Raw genomic sequence first — 12,695 nt, 5'->3', positions numbered from 1 at the left:
ATATTAATTGTAAAATAATAATGTGTGGAAAAAAAAATGTTATCTTTCTATTATATGTATCATATCAAAAAAATGTAATTTATAAATTTGTATATGTCCAGTCACGGATTGATCAGTATGCTGTGTAATGTAGCAACCCGATGTATTTGGGCAGCATGATTGAATAAATTTCTTTCTCTGTGTGTAACACGCTCAATTATACCATCAACAGTCCAACTTTTCGGCCATCTACAGAGACAATCTTATATATAAATTTACACCTCACATCTGATTATTTAAAACTAGATACTTTATTTGACTTATCAGACTCGATAACACAATTCATAGCAGAAATGCGATTGGGCAAATAAGAGCCAGAAAAAAACCTGAAAAAAATATACGAGACTAAAATGATTTGACTTAATTTATTACTATGACTTAAGAAAAAAGTTTTTCTTATTGGACAAATTTTGTATATCCATTTGACCTATAATGTCCCATAAAATTGTTTACTTGAAATCACCGTTCATTTGAATTCAGTTGTTCTTTTTTGCCAGGCTGTTGTTTTATCAGAATGTGAATGTACGTCTTATATCAGAATGTAAATTTATGTTTGGTGACACCAAATAAGAAAAAATAAAAATGTATAACTTTATGTATATTGTCTATAATTCAACCTATTGTTAATAAATTATGGAATTACCTTTAAAATATCTTACATTCAGCTGATTTCAAATCATAAACAGTTAAGATGTCCCCTGTTTGGTACACCATGCATTGTCTCTCTTAAGGAACATTAAAATTTTCAAAGAATCTAAACCACTTTTATTTTTTTGGTTTCATATAACTCTTAAAGTAATTTGGGGATTTTTTTTTTATTTTTATAAAAAATGAAAAAAACATGCATCAAAGGGTGAACGAACCCGGCACAGTTTATAGTGAAATCAAAAGCAAAAAGTAAATGAATTTTGATTTCATTGTGAACATTATCAAGATTTTTTTACAACGAATCCTCGTAGTTTAATACTTCCATAATTCCAACTTAGTTCGATAGTTCTAACCTAGTTCGAAAGTTCTAATTCAGTTCGATAGTTGTACTAACTTAGTTCACCAACAAAAGGAACTAAGGAACTTAGGGCCATAAACAGTCAGACTGAATTAAGTAGTACCTTGTTTGTTTTTTCATTCCTGTTTAAAGGCGTAAAATATTTGTTCATCAACGCCTATGGAATGTTATAATCATTAAGATAAACACACATATATATAATTTGGAAAGGAGACAATATGTTTTTAAAAATTTAAATACCAAAGTTACTTTAGCTTTCTCATCGGTGAGAGCTTAAGATAAATTTGGAGCAGTCCTATTCTGTTTATTGTTGGTATATTGTGAGGGCATTCTCCAAAAATATGTTTAATCGTGAGAGTGGATTGGCAATGTTGGTATGTTGGAGGTGGCAGGTTTCTGATCAGGTGTGAATGCATGAGAACATTATGACCTATTCTTAAGAAGTTCCATTTTGTGAATAGTTCGTTCACGAACTACACATCTCTACATTTTATCATAATTTGCATTATATCATGTTATCTTATACTCTTGCACTGTTTACAGTATTTTTACCTTGTATTAGCCCTGATGAAGCCATACTAAGTGGGGCAAAACGTTAGCTCATAATTAAATGTTTTTTGGGTTTTTTTTTTTACACATGGCCAGTCAACGATCTTCTAAACTTTTAAAATAAAAATTATTCAAAAAGTTGAGGTACTTTTTCTACAAAAAAAAAATAAATAAATAAAAATGGAGTTATTTTAATTTGGTTCTCTGAGGCTTTGATTGATAATAACAATAAATTTTCTGGTTAATTGATATATTAATAATAATAATAATAATAAAATATCTTTGCAAATTACTCATTTCTGAGACTAATAGGACATGATTTTATTTTTTATTATTTCTCTTCTATCAGTGTCTTTTAATTGAACATAAATATTAGGCTAAGCGAATTAATTGAAGGGCAATCAATTAAACCCTGTAATTAAATATTAATACCTTCATTAGTCCGGTAATTGGAACATTAATAAATCCATTGAACGGAATTATATAAGATAATTTTGATTCGTTCAGTCCTGCTTGAGAATACAGCGAATGATGAGCGACCAAGCAATAAAAGACTCCGATGTTCTCGATGGCCTAAACGTGAAATATCTCAAGTTCTTTGGGCTATGGAGGGTCGTGAACGATTTTAGGACGACTGGGAAAAGAAATAAAATCCTCAGAGTGAAAATATTCATAACGCTCGTATTGGTACTGCCCTACATCTTGTGTCAGTATCTCAGCTACTTCGTGATCAAAGTCGATATCCAGAAGGCTATATTCTTAAATTTGCATTTGCTACCGGGCACGCAAATATGCTGCAAGATAGTCGTGTTTTGGTTCAAGATCGAGAGTCAATGCAAGTTGTTCGATTTGTTAAAAAAAGATTTTCTGTCCGTTCCGGAGGAGATGCGCCCAGAAGCTGCTGAAATTTTTAAGAAAATCACAAGAAGAACTAATAAGCTCTGCCTGGCCGCATTCATTGTCAATATAAGTATCATTATATCGTCCATCGCAGACCCCGCGATATCCGTAGACTACATTCTGTACCACACCGGAGACATGGCGGCGGTTACGACAGGCAAGAAGAAGATGCTGGGTGGCTGGTATCCGGTACCGATGGCAGAGACACCTTACTACGAACTTATTTACGTTTACGAAGCAGTAGCTGGAACATTGGGTGGATTTCTTCTGGCAATGTATGTCTGTCTGTTTTATCAAGTTCTCATGTGTCTGTATGCTCAGTTCACTATCTTATGTCTTAAGACGTCTGCTTTGAAGATAAAATCTGACAATGGCCGAATTAACAGTTCCATATATAAAGAATTGAATGAAATTTTGAAAGAACATCAGAAACTGTTAAGGTATACATCAGTTATTAATATTTTTATAGTAAACCTCTCTTAAAGGAAGCCCCTATAAGACGGACAATTCATAAAATATTAATGTAAAAATCCATGATTTCAGAATCTACAGGTATAAATGATATTACATTAATTTATTTATACATGATAAACTCAGTTGCATATATACAAGTACAAATTATTTACATTAATATAAATATTCATACATTCTTAAATATGAGATAAATTGCAAAATTAAATTTAAATTTATGAAAATTTACAGGTGTACATTATAATACATTCAGTAAATTTGTTTTCAGTAATAATCCACTATCCATTGTGAACACTCATAATTAATACAATAATATAAATACAAAAACAATATATTAATATAAATAAAAACAATAAAAAAATATTTTTTTAAATTCCTTTTAGATATTTATTTAAAATATTAAATAGAAACAAGAGTAAAAAGTCATGATTATTAAAAGTAGTTTGATTTATTTGAAGTTTTTTTTATTTTTATTATCTCTCTATTATAAAAAAGTTTTCAGTCATCACCGTGTAATATTTTATTTTACATATTAGGTTGAATAATAAAAATAGATCGTCAAAAATTGATTTTAACTGCTGAATTTAATTTTTGTGTTCTTTTTATATCAACCTATTATTATCGGACATCTCAGTATACTTAATAAAATCCTCATTCCCGGAGGTGTCCGTTATATAGAGGTTTCACTATATATTGTAATACATAACTAATAATTTGACACTTTCAGTTATGCTAAAGAACTGCGAAGTGTCTACAATCCGTTGGTAACATTGATTATAGGAATTGGCTTATTTATACTCATCATAGCAATTTTTCAGTTCCTATTCGTAAGTAATGAATTTCGAATGTATTTATTAAATTATTTAAAAAAAAAAATTAATCGAATACAATTTGACAAATAGGGAGGCAAGAGCGATTTCATGTTCATATTTAAATCTTTGCAACTTCTGGTTTACCAATGCGTGGAAGTGTCCATGTTCTGCTTCGGGTCGACTTACATCGAGACAGCGGTAAGTTTATAAATCAAAATATAATTATTATTTATTTAGTTTAAAAGAAATAAATTACTATGTTCATAGAAAAATAATTGATAGATTTTTTTTTCTATATAATATTCATTTATTGACACCGAAGTTTATAACCGAACATTCCAATAATTCGAACTAAAATTATCAGGCAATAACATTTTTGTTTTAAAATAAAAATGAACATGTTTAAAGGACATTTTGAACTTCGCGATCTATAAATAGGTTATTGTATTCACCATGAAAATCCAAAGTGGAAGTTTTACACAGTTTTCATATCGTGTGATATAATTCCTATAAAACTGTTTTTAATAAATTTTGTTGGTATTAAAAATACATTAAATATATTGTATTGATTATTTGAGTTTGTAAAATATATATAATATAATAGTAGAAATATGTAGAATACAAATTTTGTTGGTGAACTCAGTTTTTTTTTATCACGTTTAAAATAAAAAGAACAAAAGAATATTTTTAATTTTTATTTCTACTTTTTTTACTTATGAATGAACAGTCTTATAATTTTTACCAATTAAATCATTACTCACCATTGAAATAAAAACATTAATCAGATTTACACTAATTGATAGAACGTAAATGTCCTTTATTAATTATGAGTTTATTATTTTAACAATAAACCATTTTAATTGGCCAGGATTTTTTTTTTTTTAAATTGGCACAAAAGTTACAGACTGTCCGAAAATGATCCTTGAAATGTTTTATCACCATCAGTTTTTTCCGTTTCGAAATAGAATGCGATTATTTGGTTTCTAATAGTACAAAAGCCAGGAAGAAAAAGTCAGTTATTTCGGTAGGGGGAATAAAAAATGGCAGCTAATTCAAAACGTTAAAAAAATTTAATTTTCATTCGAAGCTCTATATCTTAAAAACTACCAACAACACTAGAAAATCTAAGAGAACATTATTTAAAGAAGAGTATATTTGCTGAAATATTAACCCTAATAGAGCTATTTACGTCCAATAGTTCTCGAGATATAGCCTTTAGCGGCTGTTTCAAAATGTTCAAAAAAACTAATTTTTCATTCGAAGCTCTATATCTTAAAAACTACCAACAACACTAGAAAATCTAAGAGAACATTATTTAAAGAAGAGTATATTTGCTGAAATATTAGCCCTAATAGAGCTATTTACGTCCAATAGTTCTCGAGATATAGCATTTTACAAAGCAACACTTCATAAAAATGTACTGAAAGATTAATAGTTAGTCTCTTTATTATGAAAAATCTATATCTCAAAAACCATTCAACGGATAAAGGTCCATTAGCACTCAAATTAAAGTTAGTTCAATGGACTATAAAGTAGTTTATGACGTTTATCGTCGTTGGAGTAGTAGTTTTCATATTTGCTAAAATAAATGATTTATAGTATGTCAAATGGTTTTTGAAATGTAGATTTCTTATAATATATTCACTGACTACTGATCTTTCTGTACATCTTTTTATGACAAATTGCTTTGTAAAATGCTGTATCTCGAGAACTATTGAACGTCAATAGCTCTATTAGAGCTAATATTTTAGCAAATTTACTCTTCTTTAAATTATGTTCTCTTAGATTTTCTAGTGTTGTTGGTAGTTTTTAAGATATAGAGCTCCGAATGAAAAATAATTTTTATTTTTTAACGTTTTGAAACAGCCGCTAAAGGCTATATCTCGAGAACCTTTGGACATAAATCGCTCTATTAAAGCTAATATTTCAGCAAATGTACTCTTCTTTAAATAATGTTCTCTTAGATTTTCTAGTGTTCTTGGTAGTTTTTAAGATATAGTGCTCCGAATGAAAAATTATTTTTTTTTTAACGTTTTGAAATAGCCGCCATTTACCAAGCATTGGATTTGCCACAAGTAGTAAACGTATGGATCCTTGAAAAAATAAATGAAAAAGTTCGGTATTTTAATAGAAAAGTCGTAAACGGCGGATTCTGCTTATATTGAAATCTACAACCATATATTTTGCCGGGGGGGGGGGGGGGGGATTTTTTTTTTCTTGACCAATTACAGTGGTTTATTATTGAAAATAAAATGCGACGAAAATAATATAGGAACCAATATGATAAATAAATTACCATTTCGAAACGAGCCAGAATTAATTTTACCTCAAAGTAATGTGATGAGAACACCGTTTCATATTTTTATTTCTATTAATTATGAGATATAGTTAATTATTTAAATTAAATAAAACTAAAGGTATTTTACTGGAAGATTATTGATTGACCGTGTGTATAGATGAATGGAATATGATCTGGGTGTGGTAAAAAAAAAAACTCAAATAGTAGATAATTATACTATTTTATTGAGCCAACGTTTCGCCCCACGTTGCAGGACTTCGCCAGGGCTAAAAAAGATACAAACACTATAGTTACAAAAAAGAAAAAAGAAAAAACATAAGTGTAAAATAACAGGGGTATAAAATGAAAAGTAAGATACAATAAGAAAAATTAAAGGTTGTAAATAGTAAATGAAAAGGGTAATAGTAACAGATAGATAAAAGAAGAAATATTAAAGGGTATTTTAGAAAAAAATATTTGATTTAATTGTATATTTTTTGTATAAAAATACAACTACTATTGCAATCTCTCTTTCGGTTGGTAGAGCTCAGACCTGCAGTTCGCCATCTACAGCAGTGATTGGTACATGACAGGTATGAAGTTCAGGAAGGAGGCCCAGATGATGATGATCAGGGCTACGAAGGGAGAGACTCTCACAGCCCTGAGGGTGTACCCGATTAACGTGGAAACCATCATGTCTGTAAGTATATATAAATGATTTATCAGGTTGGTGCATATGAAATGTCTGAATTTTAAGTGAATATATAAAACTGCATATCTTCTTTCAGAATGTTTATTTAATTAAAATATGTTCCATTCTCTTCAATACACTTTTCTCAGCGGGACTTTAAAGCATAGATGCCTGTCTTAAAAAAGTTCTGATCTTCAGAATCAATAAATACAGATATCGAATTTTTCAGACTGTCTTCATTTTTATGTTTAGCCCTTAACAACAGATGCAAATGTTTTAAAAAAATGAAATGAGTTGGTGAGAGATATAATTTCGCAATTGTTCTATGCGATGTATGTGGCCGTCATGGTTATTTGGGTCTTCTTCGTTGTTCCTATGGTAGTGAAAATTAACCAGCCGAAATTTTTCGCTAAACTTTAACAGTATTCTCCCCAAACGCCTGGTTTATATTGCGTGCTGCTTTTGCAGCATTATTATCAAGTTTATACTCATACAAAAAAATTAAACGAATATCTTGGAATTCAACTCGGTACAAAATTCAAAACAAATAACAAAAAAGAACACTTGTGAGAAAATCACCTTTATTGAAATGTTGTTATGGTTGTCATGGTGAAATAAAAATACTGCCGATATAGTACAGTACAAGAGCCGGGAAGAAAAAAGGCAGTTATCTCACCCCAATTTTTGATTACTTCAATAAAAACTATGTATAATTACTGATCAAAATTGATGAGTCTGCCAAGAATAGGTAGGGGGATTAAAAAATGGCGGCTGTTTCAAAACCTTAAAAAAACATTGATTTTTCATTCGCAGCTCTATATCTTAAAAACTACCAACAATACTAGACAATCTAAGAGAACATTATTTAAAGAAGAGTAAATTTGCTGAAATATTAGCCCTAAAAGAGCTATTTACGTGCAATAGTTTTCGAGATATAGCTTTTTAAAAAGCAAAATTTCTTAAAAATCTAGTAGTTAGCTAATTTATTTTGAGAAATCTATATCTCAGGAACTATGTGACGTACAGATGTCTATTAGCACTCAAATTAAAGCTGGTTTAATGGACTATAAAGAAGTTTATGACCTTTACCTTCGTAGGAATAGTAGTTTTCATGATATTTGCTACAATAAATTGATTTAAAGTTGTTCGGACAATAAATTTAATTTATGAAAAACTTTCTTTCCGAAACCATTGGACGTACTGATGTCTGGCAGCGCTCAAATTAAAGCTAGTTAAATTTACTACAAAATAGTTAATTATGTTTATCTTTGTAGGAGCAGTAGTTTTTATGATATTTGACAAAATAAACTCACAAAATGTTAATTTTTAGTTGACTGGAATTTTTATTTTTAGTCCGGGTTATGGAAAAATAAAGTATAAAATAATGGGATACAATGTGTGTAAGTAATTAAGAAACACAATATACCAAATGAGTGGGGATACAGAAAAGTGTAAAATATAATAGAAAATTAATAATAACTTCATTTTTAGTTGTTTTTATAAAATGTTGGATTTTTGAAAAAATATATCTCTAGATTCATAAGATGCACATATGTCTGCCAACACTCAAAATGAAGGAAATTTAACTTACTTAAAGTGGTTTATGACACTTATCTTTGTAGGGGTAGCAGTTTTTATGATATTCACATATGAATATAAATTGACAAATGAAAATTTGTCCGAACAACTATAAATCAATTTATTTTAGCAAATTTCATGTAAACTATTACTCCTACGAAGATAAACATTATCACCTACTTTTTAGCTGGTTAAACTAGCTTTAATTTGAGTGCTAATAGACATCTGTACACAAAATGGTTTGGGAGATATAGATTTTTCAAAATAAATTCACGAACTACTGATCTTTCAGTCCGTCCCATAACATTTTTATGTAATGTTGCTTTTTAAAAAGCTATATCTCGAGAGCTATTTAACATAAATAGCTCTTTTAGGGCTAATATTTTAGCAAATTTACTCTACTTTAAATGATGTTCTCTTTGATTTTCTATTGTTGTTAGTTGTTTTAATGATATAGACCTTCGAATGAAAAATTAATTATTTTTAACGTTTTGAAACAGCCGCCATTTTTTATTCCCCCTACATATACTCCTCTGCATTTTATCCAATTGCTAGGTTAATACAACCATTGGAAAGTTGAATATCTCCTCTTTTAACCTGCATTATTTAGATTTAATGCCCTCAATAAGAGCAAAATATTAGTTTGAATTAAGTTAGCTGTTTATTTTATTATTATTTATGTTGCTATAGTTACCTTCTTATCATTTCATCTATATATTAAGTTTCAATAGTGTTCAATAAATCTATATACATCTTCAAATACAGCAATAGTGAAGCATTGTTGGGTCTGGTAGTCTATATATATAATGAATAAGGAACCATAACTGAATATTTATTCTCATCTTATTTCTTTAATCTTCCTTCTCTTAATGTGTATAATAATTTCGTCTTTATTTTTCTTTTATCTACTTTTCTATTTCCATGAGTTATTATGTCTCCTGTACATTTTAAATCAAATACTCTATGTTATTTCTTTTTTATACATACTTATTGTTGTACATCTTTTTTTTTTTTTTTTTTTTTTTTTTTTTTTTGTTCATTTTACATGATTTTTCACTTATATTTACATAATTTATAATCCCACCTTAGTTAACTTTGATGTAAAATTTTTGTTGCTATTTAAAATTAATTTTAACATGAATTAAAACAGATATATATACATAAGAAGATGGTCAGGGTTGCGGTCAAAAAAAGAATAAATAGTTTATAACTATTTTAATGTCCGACGTTTCGCCCAAAATTATGTCTTCTTTCCTTTTATTTATATGTAATTTCTTATCCCTTTATTTTTACATCCTAGTATTCTTATATCCTAGCTTAAATTACCTTATTGTATCTTGTTTGTGTAATATTCTCAATTTTTTTTGTATCTTTTTAGCCCTGATGAAGCCCTGCAAGGTGGGGCGAAACGTCGGACATTTAAATGGTTATAAACTATTTGTTCTTTTTTTGACCGCAACCAACACCGTCTTCTTATATGTATATTTTTACGGTCAATTGTATATACATATATATATATATGAAGTAAAACAGAGTTTAGATTTATAAGGAATATAACCTTATAAGGGTGACATATTAATTTAAAATAAAGGAAAACTGTTTAAACTTTTTTTTTTTATATCATTGGTTCAAAATTTTTTTAATTAGAGCCAGTTTGTGTCCTTTGGTGCAGTTTATAGTCCTAAACGAGGCGAAAATCTTGAGGCAAACATTTGATTTTTACGAAAATTCGTATTAATGGGTTTCTCAAGGTGCAAAAAACAAATATTACCTTTTTTCACTCCTAAAAATATTTTTACCACACTTTAACAGTTCAACCATTCTGAATTGTTTCAATAGAGTACTAAAATTTAACCATAATGAGGGTTATTATATATAATAATTATTCATATATTATATACTATAAATATATGACAATATTATAGATAGTCAAATTGTCTAAAAGAAGATACTAAAGTTCCAATAATGATAAATTAATATAACAATACAGTCTCAAATATAACAATTTTTTTTTTGTTCATTTTAGTTGCTTTTTCACTTATATTTACATAATTTTTTATCCCACCTTAGTTAACTTTGATGTAAAATTTTTGTTCCTATTTAAAATTAATTTTAACATGAATTAAAACAGATTAAAATTATTCATATATTATGTACTATAAGTATATGACAATATTATAGATAGTCAAATTGTCTAAAATAATACGAAAAAATCACCTAAACCGGCCCAGTATTAACGATTATACAGTGAAGTTAGCTGTTATCATTTACGTTGCTATAGTTACCGTCTTATCACTTCATCTACATAATAATTGATTCCAATAATGATATTAATTTATCATAACAATACATCCTCAAATATAGCAATAGTGAAACATTGCCTAGTTTGTTAGTAAAGGCATAAAATGTAACGACTGAAAGAGCAGAATTCGTCTTCCCAACCATTTTAGTCTGGAGGTCTTTTTTTTTTTTTATTCATTCATTTTTTCTTTTTTCAGATACTACACTTCACCTATTCGGCTTCAGCTGTGGTATCAAGAATGGCGGAATAAAATATTATACATATATATTATTGTATAGAAATATATTGAAATGTTATTTATTATTTAGTTATTTTATTTATTTCAGGTTACCATGACTACATTATCATCATACAATAGGTTAACAATTTATGTCATATTTTGATTTTTGGTTATATTAAAGATCACTATGGTAACATTGACATAATTAATGCATCTGACTTTATAGTTTTTTATTATTTCATAATTATTACATAAAATGACAAAATAAAATTGCAAATTAATGATTTAGATTTATTATTAATTCATTCAAGAAATATTTGAATTCAGGAGAAAACATTATATTTATATAAGAAATACTATTTCTTGTATGAACAAAAAAAAAACTTTATTTTTTTTATTTTTATATCTTTATAAAAATTTACAACTGTACATAATAATGCATTCAGTAAATTTGTTGTATGTTTATTATGGAGTGATACAGGCGTGTAGAGAAACTACCCATTGGTAGTACTCTATAATGACCTTAATGTTTTTACATTAGCAGGTCTCGTGGTCATCTTCTTTTCAGGCGCCTCGGAGGATTGTCACGAATGGAAGAGGAACCAAGGTTAGAAACTAGTGGGTTTGAGTGGTTAGAGAGTTTATAATGGAAGGAGTGATATCTGGTTCGGGCTAGATCGGTTACATAGGGAACATTAAGGTCTTTATGTATGATTTTATTTGTGACAAAGTAAGGAGCATTGAGGATTTTACGAAAGATTTTGGATTACAAGGATTGGATACGGAAGGAATTCGAAGGTTTAATGGAGCTCCAAAGCTCAACTCTGTAATTCCAGATATGCCTTATTATTGCCAGATTTATTGCCTTATTAGATTAGTCTTTTGTAATTAATTGGAAGTTTAGACCGTTTGTCTAGTAAATGCTGTAGTAGTCGGAATCGACGTGCAATTTCCTGTCTTTTCAGTCTGGTGTGAGGATTCCAGGTCAGTCGTTTGTTCAGTTGCAGTCCAAGGTAGCGGATCTGTTCTACAGGAGTAAGGGCAACATTATTGAAGTATACTGTAGGGCAATCGGCAGGTTTACGACGAAGGGTAAAGATGATTTGATGGGATTTATTTTAATCCTCCAATTACGACACCATTCTTCGAGGGTTGTGATATGGGATTGGAGAGTTTGGGATGAAATCAAAGGCCGTGGGATGTCAGGTGCAACAAAGGTAAATTTTTATAATAAATAAACCTGTACCAAACGTTAGGATGTTAATTGACTAATTGTTATAAACGTAGGTAATATGTTCAACATCTTAGCTCAAATGCCATATTTATTTTATTGTTAATGAGGTTTAATAGTTGACCGTAGATTGATATAAGGAGATGGTCGGGAGAGCAGTCAGCAAAGATACACAAATAAACGAAACTTACTGGAAGATTGCTGATTGACCGTGTGTATCAATAAATGGAATTTCGTCCGGGTGCGGTGAAATAAAACTCAAATAGTAAATTGGTGTACTATTTTTATTTGAGCCAACGTTTCGCCCCAAGTTGTAGGGCTTCGTCAGGGCTAAAAAAGATACAAACACTTAATCTAAGTAAAAAAAATAAGTGGAAAATTACAAGGGTATGCAATGAAACGTAAAAATTAAAGGTTATAAATAATAAATGAAAACAATAAACAATAACAGATAAAGAGAAGAAATACTAAAGAAAATACAAACTTAATATTAGTAGTATTACTTATACTAAACTTCATATTTCTTCTCTTTATCTGTTACTATTACCGTTTTCATTTATTGTTTATAACCTTTAATTTTTACCTTTCATTTTATATCCTTGTAATTTTCCACTAATT

At 28.9% G+C, this 12,695-nt stretch overlaps 1 protein-coding gene across 1 annotated transcript; it reads left to right on the top strand.

Annotated features, from left to right (window-relative positions):
• Nucleotides 1-2,115: 2,115 nt before the first annotated feature.
• Nucleotides 2,116-11,032, top strand: LOC136796358 (odorant receptor 49b-like). Its single transcript, XM_067049879.1, has 5 exons — nt 2,116-2,934; nt 3,693-3,792; nt 3,868-3,975; nt 6,600-6,755; nt 10,823-11,032. The coding sequence occupies exons 1-5, from the start codon at nt 2,123-2,125 to the stop codon at nt 10,874-10,876; spliced, it is 1,230 nt and encodes a 409-aa protein (XP_066905980.1). The 5' UTR covers nt 2,116-2,122; the 3' UTR covers nt 10,877-11,032.
• Nucleotides 11,033-12,695: the final 1,663 nt, after the last annotated feature.

Source organism: Halyomorpha halys, unplaced genomic scaffold, assembly GCF_000696795.3.
Source record: "Halyomorpha halys isolate HHAL.00 unplaced genomic scaffold, Hhal_1.1 Scaffold11.1, whole genome shotgun sequence".
Taxonomy (NCBI): Eukaryota; Metazoa; Arthropoda; class Insecta; order Hemiptera; family Pentatomidae; genus Halyomorpha; species Halyomorpha halys.
The sequence above is the reverse complement of the archived record's forward strand: the minus strand, read 5'-3'. Positions and strand labels throughout refer to the sequence as shown.